The 15,012-nt window shown below is 47.5% G+C and overlaps 1 protein-coding gene across 9 annotated transcripts in view; it reads right to left on the bottom strand.

The window, feature by feature from the left end:
• NOX4 (NADPH oxidase 4) overlaps positions 1-15,012 on the bottom strand; it is a 187,765-nt gene that overhangs the window by 112,740 nt on the left and 60,013 nt on the right. For 8 of the 9 annotated variants that reach the window (XM_059721783.1, XM_059721775.1, XM_019496412.2 and 5 more), the window contains 2 exons: positions 7,165-7,329; positions 6,970-7,032 (listed from right to left, as the gene is read on the bottom strand). The exons of the other annotated variant lie outside the window; for it this stretch is intronic. In XM_059721783.1, coding sequence (XP_059577766.1) covers positions 6,970-7,032; positions 7,165-7,329 — 228 coding nt within the window. The remainder of the gene's footprint in view (positions 1-6,969; positions 7,033-7,164; positions 7,330-15,012) is intronic. 9 annotated transcript variants of the gene reach the window in all.

Raw genomic sequence — 15,012 nt, 5'->3', positions numbered from 1 at the left:
AAACACCTGGACACAGGAGGAGGGGTGGATGTCGTATACTTAGACTTCAGGAAGTCCTTCGATACAGTATCCCACCCCATACTGGTGAACAAATTAAGAGGCTGTGATGTGGATGACTGCACAGTCCGGTGGGTGGCGAATTGGCTAGAGGGTCGCACCCAAAGAGTCGTGGTAGATGGGTCGGTCTCGACCTGGAAGGGTGTGGGCAGTGGGGTCCCGCAGGGTTCAGTCCTTGGACCGATACTCTTTAATGTCTTCATCAGCGACTTGGACGTGGGAGTGAAATGTACTCTGTCCAAGTTTGCAGATGACACAAAGCTATGGGGAGAAGTGGACACGCCGGAGGGCAGGGAACAGCTGCAGGCAGACCTAGATAGGCTGGACAAGTGGGCAGAAAACAACAGGATGCAGTTCAACAAGGAGAAATGCAAAGTGCTGCACCTAGGGAGGAAAAATGTCCAGCACACCTACAGCCTAGGGAATGACCTGCTGGGTGGCACGGAGGTGGAAAGGGATCTTGGAGTCCTAGTGGACTCCAAGATGAACATGAGCCGGCAGTGTGACGAACCCATCAAAAAAGCCAATGGCACTTTATTGTGCATCAGCAGATGCATGACAAATAGGTCCAGGGAGGTGATACTTCCCCTCTATAGGGCGTTGGTCAGACCGCAGTTGGAGTACTGCGTGCAATTCTGGGCACCACACTTCAAGAAGGATGTGGATAACCTGGAGAGGGTACAGCGAAGGGCAACTCGTATGGTCAAGGGCCTGCAGACGAAGCCCTACGAGAAGAGACTAGAGAAACTGGACCTTTTCAGCCTCCGCAAGAGAAGGTTGAGAGGCGACCTTGTGGCTGCCTATAAGTTCATCACGGGGGCACAGAAGGGAATTGGTGAGGATCTATTCACCAAGGCGCCCCCGGGGGTTACAAGAAACAATGGCCACAAGCTAGCAGAGAGCAGATTTAGACTGGACATTAGGAAGAACTTCTTCACAGTTCGAGTGGCCAAGGTCTGGAACGGGCTCCCAAGGGAGGTGGTGCTCTCCCCTACCCTGGGGGTCTTCAAGAGGAGGTTAGACGAGTATCTAGCTGGGGTCATCTAGACCCAGCACTCTTTCCTGCTTATGCAGGGGGTCGGACTTGATGATCTATTGAGGTCCCTTCCGACCCTAACATCTATGAATCTATGAATCTATGACTATTCTCCCCTTCCCAGAAGGCTTTGTTTATTGGCATAACTTATTGCATTATGACTAATAATTTAGAGTCTAAACTCCTAGACAGTCACGTTTACTTGTTTTTTAAGCAGCATGCACACTTATGCCATAATCTTGTTGTCTTGCTACAGAAATAGCAAGACAATAAGATTATCATTATTGAACAAAACAATAAGAAAAGTTGGTAAAACTCCTTACACTGGAATCACTATTGCTTGGTAACTACAAGTAGGTCAGACAGAAGCAGAAAAAAATGACTGGGTGAAGATATTGCCTATATCTCCTATAAGCACAGTCCCACTTCTCACATTATATTGCACTGAAAAGAGCTTTCTAAGCAAAGAAACAGCCTGAAGCAGAACAATGACCTAGAAAGATATCTGCAAACTATTGACCCCTGCCTGGGCTGAACAGAGGAAATTATTATTAGTTTATAAGTTTCAACTCCTTATTATGGTATAAAAATGTCTTTTACCCAGTATTAGTATCTACTCCACTGTATACAAATGTATCTGTGATAATAAAAACCACAAATAATATTAGAATAATATTTTCATGGGAAGTAGTGGTAAATACATATAAATTATGTGGTTACTAGTGGATGTGAAAGGAAATTACTAGTTCTCTTGTTACAAGTATCAATTTTAATAAATCTAGATTTTTTTGAGTTTCACTGAAAGTAAGTTATACATTTATATTCTTTTGAATACTTCTGAAAATAAATGAATACATATACATTTGAAAGGGTCATACTGGAAAAAGTCACACATATACTTTTCTTAGTCTTCAGATTGGAAGTTTACAAGCACTTTTTGCAGTGTACCCTATTAAACTGTCTTTTCAAAGGTTGGGGAGAGTCTTATCTAGTATATAAACTTGACTTTCAATTAATCTATGCCAATTTGCACCACTTGAGGAGCTGGCCCAAGAAGCCCAGTTTTGAAGGCTCTTCTCAGTCAAAACTCCCATAGGAGTTAATAGGAAGTTCTGCAGAGTAAAACCTGCTGGATCTGACTTGGTGTTCTGACTATGGCTGCATACAAACATTCAAATAATCTGGGAGAATTCTCTCAGGTTTATTCTTGTGGTGAAAAACTAACCCAGAGCCATGTGTACAGACATTATAATGCTGAGGCCCTGAAGAGTAGAGAGCCTGCAGTGTTGACATTGTGCAGTTAGGGAGCAGAGGCCAGGGGAGGGGAAGGCTATGCATACATCCCAGTAAGCTCTGCGGGCTCCCATAGTCTGCCTGACAACAGATTACAGCAGTGCATAAGGCAGCCGTGACTAGCTAACACAGACAGTCTATGGTCAGCCTGTGTTGTCAGCATGTACAGACAATTACATTCCCAGGAGAAACTCTCCTGAAAGCAATTTAGCCCTGGCTGTGTCCGGGTTTTCCCAGACATATCCTCTTTTTCAGTCCACTGATCTCCGTCTGGGCGGGTTTATTAAATCTGACCAAATGTCTGGGATTTTGCTTTGCTCCATGGGTGGGAGCAGGGGGAGGGTGATTGGAGGCAGCAAGGAGCACAGATGTATCTGCCTGCAGCTGCGGAGGTAAGCGCAGACCCATGTGATGCTCCCTGCTGCCTTTGATCACCCTCCCCCTGCTTGCACCAGTGAAGCAAAGCAAAATCCCAGACATTTGGTTAGGGCAGAGCAGGCTGCAACAGGGCAAGAGGGATGGGGGGAGGAGGAGTTGCCTGCCCCTCCAGTGGGGGAAAGGAGTGGGGGGCCCTCTGAGGGCAGCAGGGAACTCTGTGGTTGGGCAGGCAGCACAAGGGCCACTGCCTGCGCTTGCAGGGGCTGAATGAACAGGAGATGCTGGGAGGGCGGGGGGGACATGGTGCTACATGGTGCTGTGCGGCAGCCCCATCCCAGGGCAGGGGGTGCCACAAGCCTCCCCTCCTCTTTCCTCCAGCTTGCACTGGGGCCAGACACTCTGCCGCTGCCTGCATGAATCAGAACCACCACACTCTGACCCAGTCAGGACAGGGACAGCTGGGGCCCCTCTGGCAGGGCTGTGGCTTGGGAGTGAGGGGCACCAGGGGAAGCTGGGGGACTGTGGGCTGGGAGTATGGGGCACTGACAGCACCAGGGGCTATGGGTTAGGAGTGAGGGGCATCATCACGGCCCAGGGGGGCAGGGTACTACAGTTTGGGAGTAAGAGGCACTGGCATAGCTGGGGTCAGTGGGTCAGGAGTGAGGGGCAGCAGCAGGAATGGGGTCTGGCTGTGGCTTGGCAGTAAGGGGCAACAGCACGGGCAGGGGCAGGGCACCGGCATCGCACTGCCCCCCCATGTCATATTCTCCCTGCCCTCCTCCCCTTCCCCCCACCCATGTGACAGATGTCCTCTTTTTTGGACCTGGAAATATGGTAATCCTAGTACAAGGCCTTTAGCCAATTCCAACCCAGCCACTAGCCAAACATTGTGGAAGCTGCTATCACACTGGATATGTAAAACTATAGTGTCAGTGTTACAAGGAGAATCAATACAGGATGAATTAGCTTTATATAGAGTTTTATGGCTTCCAAGAAGTGTGCAAATATAATTAACCATTTAACTTTCTCTTTCTATCAACTTTAATGCCATGACAACAAACTGAAAAACACTAGGCATCTCATATTTATATAAAATGGCTCCAATTCTCTTCTGACTTATCAAGAGTAACTCCAACAGACACTTCAGCTACATAAAGACTAAACTAATGTGAAAAGCAAAATCAGAACCAAAAGGTCCGTGTTTGAAATTCATCTTCCGATTGCTACTCCTATGAGAAGCAAGGCACAAAATCCTCTCGCACAAGAGATTCTTCCATCCTGTCACTAGTACAACTAATATACTAGTCCAATAAGGTGCTTATAATTAGTAGCATATGGATTCATAAATATATCAGTGCGATATGGACCATAAAAATAGCCAGGTCATTGCTGAAGTTAATGTACAATAAATGTGTTCTTCCAATTCTCCGCTACCTGAAAAAGCATTACAAATATTGGGCCTCCTTCTACTCTCCTTACATACACAGAACTCCCCACTGTATCCTTTTTAATGGAGTACAAATAAAAACTGATATAATAAAATAGCACTTGTTGCTATATGAGCTTAGCAACTGCTACACTGAGGCATATGGAGTGAGAGATCTTTGAAATGAAATGCTGTGCAAAAAATTCTACAGTTACTGCACCAAATTCATCTCTGCATTGGGGAAGAGCTTTGGTGTGCTGTTAGTGCCCTGTTTCTCCCATTTGGTTTGGTCTGATATTTACCTAAGTTGAAGCATGCATGATGTAATGAGGAAGAGCATATTCCACATATGCAAGAATTATTCACCTCTGATTTAAAAAAAAAAACAATTTTCAGTTAAAAAAAAGTAACCCCAAATTCACATTTTTCCAGGATTAAAATGAAATACCATTACCTATATATCTATATATTAGTGGTGTTTCATTTTAATCCTGGAAAAATGTGGACTTGATGTTACTTTTATTAACCAAAAATTGGGGATTTTTTTAAATCAGAGAAAACCAGGATCCCTGGTGATGAGCATGAGTAGTTGTGGTATTAGGAGTGGTGGAAGAATGAGTGTCACTGACAGGTGTGTGTTAGCTCCACTCCCAAGGTGACTGAAGGTATGATTAGCTAACCTGTGAAAGAAGTATGAGTTTGGAAGACTGATGTGTGATGGACAGGTGTATGAATGATGATCAGCCCTAGTGGGGAGATTTTTTAGGCCCTTTAAAAGGAAGCTGCTGACCAGAATTCAGGGTCTTGCATTCTGCTTGATCATCGTGTGTGTTTGACACTAAGGGAGACTGTCAGGGATGGGCCAGTGTGCATCCTGGCAGTTCTTCACCACTGGGATTGCTGCGCAGTGTTTCAGAGGGCTGTGTGCTTCAGCCCTGAAGAGTAGCCGTTGGCTGTGAGCCTCCTCAGAAGAGGAAACTAGGAAACCTTTAGAGTTGAAAGAGCTCAGAAGTTCTGTATACTTACTTGATTAGGTACAGTATCACCTCTCCCTTTTTAGGCCAGGGAACCTACCTCCCACCCTAATAGGGGAAGCTCAGCTGAGAAAGGTCTAGTCCATAGTTTCTCAACCTGTGGTATGCGTACCTCTTGGGGTATGCGAGACACAGGCGGGGGTACACGGGTGCCGAAAACCCCCGTAACAAGAGGGTGCCGCTGCTCCCCCCACTGCTGCTGGGTTTGCATCTGGCCGCGTGCCACCCCCAGCCACCCCAAACCAGCCAGGAGGCACTTTCCTCTCTCTCTGACCCCTTCCTCTTCTCAAAACTATGGTAAAAAATTTGGCACGCCACGCATTGTGCGGCACTTTAAATTCCCCAGTAATAATTTAGTGTAATAAATTGGTTCTCCCACCACTCATTCACCCACCACTCCTAGGGGGTTCAACCCCCCTAGCTTTGGCCTACACCACCTCTAGCCCCGGTACATACTTGAGTTGTGCACCCCTGGTGTAAAAGGTGGCAACCCTACCCACACCAGATCAGACATCTGTCATATCACATCCTTATATACATAGCCCTTCTTCCAACATATGGCACACATTAGTCTGTAAATATAAAACCCCCAGGAAAATTTAATGTTGAGGTATTTATTAAAATTTTCAGATGTTAAGGAGTGCTTGCTATTTAAAAGGTTGAGAAACACTGGTCTAGTCAACCCCAAGAGAGAGATGTGCAATGTGTGAGAACACAACTAAAGATAGTTAATACTTTTGTGTGAGTTTGGTGATTAGTGATTGAGTGAGCTTTCCTTGTGAGAAGTGTTTGTGAGTACTGAATTTGAGAGCTGTGGGAGTTGTATGAGAAAAACTTTGGTTACAAAAGGGTTAAGGGCACCTATACACGAGCGCGGAGGCTGTTCTAATGCACTGGAATTCCAGCGTGTCGGAGCAGACACGATTAATGGAGTTTGCTGGAGCGTGGCAATTGCTGCAGCCAAGCAGCCTCCTGCGTCTCATGTATCAGCATCCCCGTGCTTAAAAATGGCAGCGGGGATGCTTTATTTAAAGCTTGTCAAATGAGCTTTAGTTAAAGTGCCCCAACCACCATTTCTAAGCATGGAGACTCTGATACATGAGAGGCAGTGGTGCTTTAATTAGAGCAGCTCTCGGAGCCACTCCAATTACAGCGCCACCCCACCCACCCCCAGACCATGTCTAAAAGCATGGCTTGTCTGTGAGAGTCTGTGCCTGCCACTCTGAGTTTGTACATAAGTGCTGGAGTCAGTCGTTATGGTGCGGTGCTCATTACTATATTCTTTACTTGTCCTTGGTTCTCATATATGTCTATATGTAAACCTGAATATGCATCTCAGCAAGTTTCCTTGCCAAATTCGTCAGGTTTCAGGGAATCCCAAAGCTACTATTCCAAATAAAAGGGTTAATTCAGCCTTATTCAGCTTTAGGATAGCTTCGTTTGTATGAATGGTCAAAACTGAATGAATTTTCTATTTGTAGTAGTATTTTCTATTCATGGAAAAGTTAGAAAACAGGTTTCCCTAATCATTTTCTCAAGAGTGGACAAAGGTAAATACATAAAGATCATTCAGCGAGCATAAAAATCATGGTACTTTATATTCACAGGTGTGTCCTCATAACTGAAATGTAACCTCTTCTTTAAAGAATTTTCTCCGTGAAGAAGAGAGAACATGCACTCACCAGAAATAAATACAATGGGAAACTATGAAAAAGTAATAAATCAAAATAAAAATGATGTCTTACCATTGTGAGAGTAAATGGATGGCTCTCTAATGCTGACACTCTTGGACAATGTAGAATAATGTACTGAAATAAATCATCCGGAGAAAAATGAGTAATAGAAAAAAAAAAGATGTGTTCAAAACATTCTGTTATGGATATTACTACTAAGACTCCAAAGTTGAAAGCTGTCATTTCTATACGCTTGAGGCACCTTACCTGACCTGGCCTTGCTTTAAAGTTGTTTTTCATCATTCGCAATTCAAGGACATTACAGGGATGGCTTATCACAGAAGTTATCGTGACCGGTTTATTACTTCGGATGTAGCGGTAGAGCCTTTCTGCACAATACAAGCACAAAGGTCCAGAAATCCACAGCCAGGTCTGAAGGACAACAACAACAATGTTACTCAAGTGATTTCTTCATTTAAAAAGCAACACAATTGATTGTAGGGACTAGTTCTGCCATTTGCACATTGAGTAACATCTGACTATACAAATAACCCCATGTTTCTCTATATGTAGAAATCCATGTGCATAGCAATAGCTAAATCAATCTAACTGCCACACTGCTGACAGGTACAAATGGATTTCAGACATAAGCTTAATCAAAACCAAAGATCACTTCACACTTAGGACCTCATTTGCAAATGTATAATTCCAGTTTCATGTGACTGGAGCTCTACTGGGCTTCAACAGATCAACAAAGCAATGAGTTAGGCCCTACTGCTTCAAACAAACCAACCTCCAAAAGACTGTAAGACAAGTTACCTTACCAATAAAAGCACTGCCTGCTACTCTTTTTCAGGAGTGTTGGTTGTAGCCGTGCTGGTCTAAGGACATAGGCAGACAAGGTTCTTTGGGTAAATCTGATATCTTTTATTAGACCAACTAAAATAGTTGGAAAAATTCTTTGCAAGCTTTCGTGTATAAACACCCTTCTTCAGGCACAAACATAAGGCATTTCTAAGTCTATCAGCCACTCAATAATGTTAAATGCTACTGAGGAAATACATGTGGAATTTTGTCCAGGTGGCATGGGAGCTCCTCCCCTACCTAGAGCTCTACAGTAGGGCTCTGGAAAATTTCACCAGGTGTTTTGTTTTAAAGCTGTTTCGATGCGTTTCGAGCTCGAAACAGCGAAATTGAAATGAAACAAAAGCCTTCGAAACAGCTTCAAAACGAAACAAGGGCACTTTAAATATTTAGAAAGTTTTGAAACGTTTCGTGTTTCGAAGCTGGGCTTACTTGGCTTCAGCACAAGTCCCAGCTGGCAGCAGCAGCAGCCTCCTCTTGTCTGGTGCAAATCTGCCGGATGACAGGAGGCTGGTTTTGCCACCTGGGGTTAGCGGCATCACCAATATTCCTGGTGCTGGGTGCAAACTGCACCCAGCCTCCTGTCATCTGACAGGCAAATCGGGGGCCCGCACCCCCAGGAGGAGTCTGGCACAGCCCCGCAGCCCTCCCAGGGGTGCGGGTGGGCCCCCAATCTGCCTGCCAGATGACAGGAGGCTGCTGCTATTGGCTGGGACTGGCACTGGGTGCAGCCCATGCCAAGCACCAGGAAGATTGGTCCTGGCGCTAGCCCCAGCCAGAAGCAACAGCATGATGTCATCCACCATGTAGATCTGGGGGCCCATACCCCTGGGAGGAGTCTGGCACAGCCCCACAGCCTTCCCAGGGGTGCAGGCCCCTGGATCTGTGGGCCAGATGACAGGAAGCTGCCGCTTCCGGCAAGTGACAGCAGTTTTGCTTGTCAACATCTTGAGGTGCAGTGTCCCAGAAACCCCTGCACCTATCTCTTTGAAACTTGGCAGGCATCATGCCCTCAGAAGGGGCTACTACCCCTGCAATTTCATCCAAATCAGGCAAGAAATTACAAGGTTTTAAGCATTTTTATTGTTCCCCATTATAGCCCATGGGCAAAACATCGAAACAGCAAAATGGTTTCAACGAAATGAAACAGAATAGTGCTTTCAAAATGAAACAAAACTCGAAACAAGACACTGTTCCATCGAAACCTCAAAATGGAAGTTGAAGCGGAACAGTGTTGTGCCACACAGCCCGACTCTGCAATACATTATTAACTGAGATCCCAAAGAGGCTATTATTTGATGCCTTGACAGATGTATGAAGCAATCACCTGGCAATACAAGTACAGCAGGAGCGTCAAACTCATTTCCATTTGAGTAAAAAAGGCCAGTATCATACTGGGCTGTATTAATAGGAGAGTGACTTGCAAATCAATAGAAGCAATTCTTTATTTGGCCCTGGTGATGCCTCACCTGGAGTACTGTGTCCATTTTTGGGTACTGTGCTTCAAGAAAACTGAAGGCTGTGGTGGAAGAGTAACCCCAGTTATCTTGGATCTCCTTTCCACTGGACACAGGTTTCTCCCCTGCCAAGATCCATGCGGTTGCCAATGCCCAGTGGCCTCCTTACATAAAACAAGTCACGCGCAGGCTTCTCCAACTTGACCCAACATCTACCAATAACCAATCATCAATACCCAAATCTCTACAAAGCCCTGTGGTACTGGACTAGTGGCAACAGGGTCAGATGAAGTGATCACTGGGAGTCCCTAGTCACAGATCCACACATAGGTGACAGTCACGGGCTAATCACTTCATCCGTGGAATGGGACAAGAGAGTGATTCAGCAGCTGCAATCAAAACTAAGCAGTCCTTTTTAGGATCCCCTTTGCTCACCCAGCAGACTTTCCTCTACACAAAATGTTGTCAAGGATTTTTTGAGCAAGAATGTTAAGGGAGGTGGGAGCATTCCCAAGTTAGACCAATTATATTCCCACCTACCCGCTCTTTTTGAAGAGGAAAAACAGCACCTTCTTAATGACTTTGAGGGAAACTTCATTGCCATGATTGCCAACAAAACAACCGACTTCCGAAATAGACCAGTTTTCAACATTTTATTTCGGATGCTCAAGGTATGTCCTCCTAGGCATGTTGACATTCCCAAACCACAACTGGTAAAAACAGTGTGCCTGGGGAAAGTATCAAGCCACCATTTCACATGCCTTGATTTCTTGTAGGGTGGAATTCAGCATCCCACTTGAGTGAATAGTAACATTTGTAACAGAGAGTGTGCGCTACATGGCAAAGGCTTTTAACGATGTGCTTTGCAATCTGTGGTCAAACTGTGTGTACATTCATTGCTATGCACATATGGTTGTTCTGGCAGGAAATACTTGGCGAGATACCTTCAAGTGAGTGGATTGTTTTGTTGCTTTGATGAAGTCACTTTAAGTGAAAGCTGCAGCTCATTGTGCGTGGTTCTTGAGGAACATGAAGGAACAGAGTATTGATTCATTAACACGACCAGCTGAATCAGTTGTGAAGAGGTGGAATACATGGTTCCATGTACCATGCACAATACTACCAGATCTACCATGGGCTTGTGGAGCAGGAATGAACAGAATATAGGGATACATCTGTTATGCAGGAACTAGCCAACCTGTTAGCAGAAGAAGACCTGCACTCTGACCTGAAGTACGTCGCAGAGATACGTGGATGCTTGGTGACAACACTGGACATGTTACAGTCCCAAAAACGCCAAATACACAAAGTGTACAACACTATCCTGGATTTAATTTCATGGCCAAAGCCTCTTGCATCATCAGCTTATGCAAAAGGGTCCACAGCTGCTCATGCATTGCTGATGATCCCTGGTCATTACTAACATGATTTTCAGACAACATGACGATACAACACAACACGGTATCACCCCTGCTCAAAACAATGGCACTTCCTTGACTACATCCTTGAAAGAGCACACGATCTAAAAGATGTTCATATCACACATGTTATGAGAGAAGCCGATGACTGCTGGACCAATCATCACTTAGTGAGATAAATCATGTCCATTAGGGTTATGATGAAATAGTGAAAGCAACCCAAATCACTCCAAAGACAGTATCAAATGCCTTCAAACCCCTAAGTATCATGAAGCCCTCCAAACATACCTCAGCAAGAAACTCTCCAATCTTAGGACTGAAAATGTTATCATTTTCATGTTATCAGTTGTATTGAGGAAGACTGGCAAGCTCTAAAGGAGACCACCCATGCAGCTTGCACAGAATCAATTGGCTTTACTACCCAATGCCATCAGAACCGGTTTGACAAAATCACTGCTGAGATCAAAGTCCTTTTCAATTAGAAGAGGAAAGCCTTCTGTGACTGGCAAAACATCCTACTGGTCAGAAGCAAGGAACTTTTTGACAGCTTAAAGCTGAAGCCTAGAGGAAGATTCAATTAATCAAAAACAAATAGTGGAAAGAAAAGGTGAAACAAATCCAACTATTTGTTGAAAGCAATGAGGACTCAAGGTAGAGGTGATCTCTTTTATTAGACCAACTAGATTTTGCAGAAAAAATTCTTTAATTGCAAGCTTTCGGGCACAAACACCCTTCATCAGGCATAAGAGAAAAGATTGTAAAACCTGGATACCTAACTATTTGTAAAACCTGGATACCTAACTATTTGCTGACAATCATGACACATGAAGCTTCTTCCGAACAATCAAGGCTGCATACAGACTCACCCCATCTGAAGCCAGAAGTAAACTTCTCAAAGACAAGTCCATCCAAAACTGCTGGAAGGAGCACCACCAAAAGCTCCTGAACTGAGAATCGACCGATGAAACCATCCTACAGCATCCAGTAAGGGAACACTTGCCAGTCCGCCGACCTCAGTTTGGCGGACCAGAAAAATTTATCAGTATCCTAAGACTCCTTCATGACCAGATGACTGCCTCTATCCTATGCAGTGGCTCTGCTACAGAGCCCTTTGCCATGAGAACCAGCATCAAGCAGGGCTGCATGATTGCACCAATTCTTTTTTCTATCTTTCTTGCGGTCAAGATGCTCATCTGTAACCATCTGTCACATGGCAATGGCATCAAGTACAGGATGGATGGGAAACTGTACAATCGCTCCTGCCTCCGTGCCAAAACTAAAGTTACTTCGGCCTGATTGTGGAACTTAAGTATGCCCATGATTGTGCTGTCAGTCCACATACTGAGGAGGACCTACACAAACAGACCTTAACTCAGGGGCGGGCAATTATTTTGGGCGGAGGGCCGCTTACCCAGTTTTGGCAAGCTGTCGAGGGCCGCATGGGTAGCCCCACCCCTTGACAGTTACCTCCCCCCCCCCCCCGTCACCATCTTGGGACCAATGTCCAAATATCTTGGGACCAATGTCCCAGGGCCAGCACTGGTGGGGCCCAGAGCAGGGTGCAGGCTGGCAGGGGTCTGTAGAGCCGGGCTGGGCTGCACCAGCAGGGAGAGGGGGGAGCTGGCCCAACTCCATAGAGCCCCTGCCAGCCGGGACCTTGTACCCCTGCCGCCCTTCTCTGGGCCCTGCTGGCCCTGGGACACTGGTGTGGGCCCTGTGCTCCCATGCCCACTCACTCCCAGTGCCCCCCAGCTTCGTGGTACAGGCGGGGGGCAGCGCACAGCCCTGATCCCCTGCTCACTGGCAGGGAAGGAGCTGGTGTGGAACACGGGGAAAAGCAGTCCCTTACCTGCCCTGTGGCCAGCGCTCCCTGCTGCAGCCACCCGCAGCCCACGCAGGGCTGTCCTGAGCAGGCACAGGCAGACCCAGGTGGGCTGGGAGCAGCTGCAGTGCAGGGTGCCAGCCACAAGGCAGGCAAGGGGCTGCTTTTCCCCCACACACAGCACCAGCTTGTAACCCGCCCCTGCTGCCAGCCTTAGCCACGCACTGGCTCCAGGCTCACCCACTGAGGCTGTGCTGTGGCAGCAGCAGCTGCAGCTCCCCCCGCTTGCTGTGCCAGGCAGCGTTTGCTGCTGCTGCCCGCCCGGAGCTCCAGCACTGGGCAGCACAGAGGCGGTGGTGGCAGCCTCACCGCAACCTACTGCGACGTGAGCTACTGGGCAGGCAGCAGCAGCAAACACTGTCCAGTGCAGCAAGCGGGGGGCTACAGCTGTTGCCACCGCAATGCAGCCCCAATGGGCGAGCCTGGAGCCGGTGCGGGGCTGGGTTAGAAGCTGGTGCTGAGGGTGGGGGAAAAGCAGCCCTTTGCCTGTCCCATGGCCGGCGCCCCGAACTGCAGCCACTCACAGCCCGTGTGAAGCTGCCTGTGCATACTCAGGACAGCCCCGCATGGGCTGCGAGTGGCTGCAGCAGGGAGCGCTGGCACGGGGCAGACGAGAGGCCACTTTTCTCCGTGCTCCGCACCACCTTCCCTGCCCTTCCCCCAACCCCTTACCTGCTGGGGCCTCTGGCTGGCGGCGGGCCGGTGGGCCCTACTGTTGCAGGAGCCCACTGAGGATTCCCCTGGGTCCTACTGCCCCTTGTTTCTGTCATTTTTGACAGGAACCAAGGACAGATAAATTTTAATTTAAAAAAAAAATTTAAATGAGGCAGGCCGGATAGAATGGCCTCACGGGCTGCATCCAGCCCACGGGCCATATTTTGCCCACCCCTGCCTTAACTGCTTCTTTCAAGCAAACCAGTGCCTAGGACTGACCCTTAGCATTGGAAAAACAAAGGTACTTCATCAGCTGCCCTGGATCAATCAACACCCCCCCGCCACACACACACACACACACACACACACACACACACACACACACACAAAGAGCCTCATTTTCATGGACAGGACCTGGAAAATGTTGAACACTTTACTTATCTTGGCAGCCTTCTCTCAAAGAAGGCCAACATCAATGAGATCCGGTAAAGGATCCAATGTGTCAGCTCTGCCTTCGGAAGACTAAATCATCGTGTGTTCAACAATCAGTACATCAGGACTCAAACAAAGCTCCTACTATATAAGGTTAATTATGTGGTAATTAGAGGGGTACCGACATACCTGTGGCATATTGGATCAGAACCAATAAAAGGAATATTGACATTATTGGCAATTAGCTTTTTTTGGCCAGCGTAGCCGGTAATGTCACCGATAAATGCCACGTGCACGCACACAGCTGCAGCATGCACACGGCCAGGAATGCAACTGGGCAGCTTGGAGAGTGGCATCCAGCTGGTACATCTGTGGGGTGGAAGGGTATGGGGGGGTGACTGAGGCACCCATAGTGAAGGAGGGAGTGAGGCTGAGGCAGGGGTACGTGTTGCCCAGTCAGGGTGGGGTGTGGCTGGGCACAGGACAGAGCCCTGGTGGCTTGTCCAGAGGGTGCAGGGGGGTCAGGGAGGGGGGCAACTCCCCACCACTGTGCGCACCCCCAGGGGAGGCATGGGGGGCATGGGCTCCCAGGATTTGTGCACAGGGCAAGGGAGGGCTGTCCGCTGCAGACTCAGGGCCAGGGGGTGCTCTGGCCACTTTCCAGCGGGGGAGCTGAGCCGGGGCTGAGCTTGAGGCAGTTGGGGGTAGGGCAAGACAGACAGCAGCAGCACTGGGAGTGGGGCTACAGGGTGGGCTCCAGACACCACAAAATAGCCCTCCTTCCCAGTGCCGCTGCTGCCCATCCCAAGTGCAGCCCTGGCCCAGCCCCAGTGACATAGAGCTGCACTGTGTCTCCCATGCCCTTCTCAGTGCTCCCCTGCACTGCAGGAGCTGCTGCTCTGCTATGTCAGTGCTTCCCTTGCTGTAGAGAGGCTGGGAATCTGCAGTGAGGGACATGCAGACATAATAGAGCAGTGAGTGCAAGCAGGGGTAGGGAAGGGAGTGAAGATACTTCCAGCCCATGGCCAGGTCACAAACTCTGCCTGGGCTAGCTAAACTTTAAGTTAGACACACTTGACTGGAGTGGTTTAGTCAGGGATGATTCTGCATTGAACAGGGGGCTGTTCCAAGGTCCCTTCCAAGCCTGCTCGTCCGTGATTTTATGACCAACTCAGCAACTGAAAAACCTGAATAAATTAACCAAGCATACACCCTCTCAGGCACATGGCCCCAGTGAATCACTTTACCACCTAACTTTTGTGGTGAATATTTTTACTAGCCTAGAGACTATCCTTGGCCTGCAAAATCAAGGCAGTGACTATCATATGGGATTAAATACTCTGTTAAAATACTGAAGATATGATCACTGTAAGATGTTTTTCAATGCCACTGCTTCTTCTAGCACATT

This window comes from Alligator mississippiensis, chromosome 1 (genome assembly GCF_030867095.1).
Source record: "Alligator mississippiensis isolate rAllMis1 chromosome 1, rAllMis1, whole genome shotgun sequence".
In the NCBI taxonomy this organism is placed as follows: Eukaryota; Metazoa; Chordata; order Crocodylia; family Alligatoridae; genus Alligator; species Alligator mississippiensis.
The sequence above is the reverse complement of the archived record's forward strand: the minus strand, read 5'-3'. Positions and strand labels throughout refer to the sequence as shown.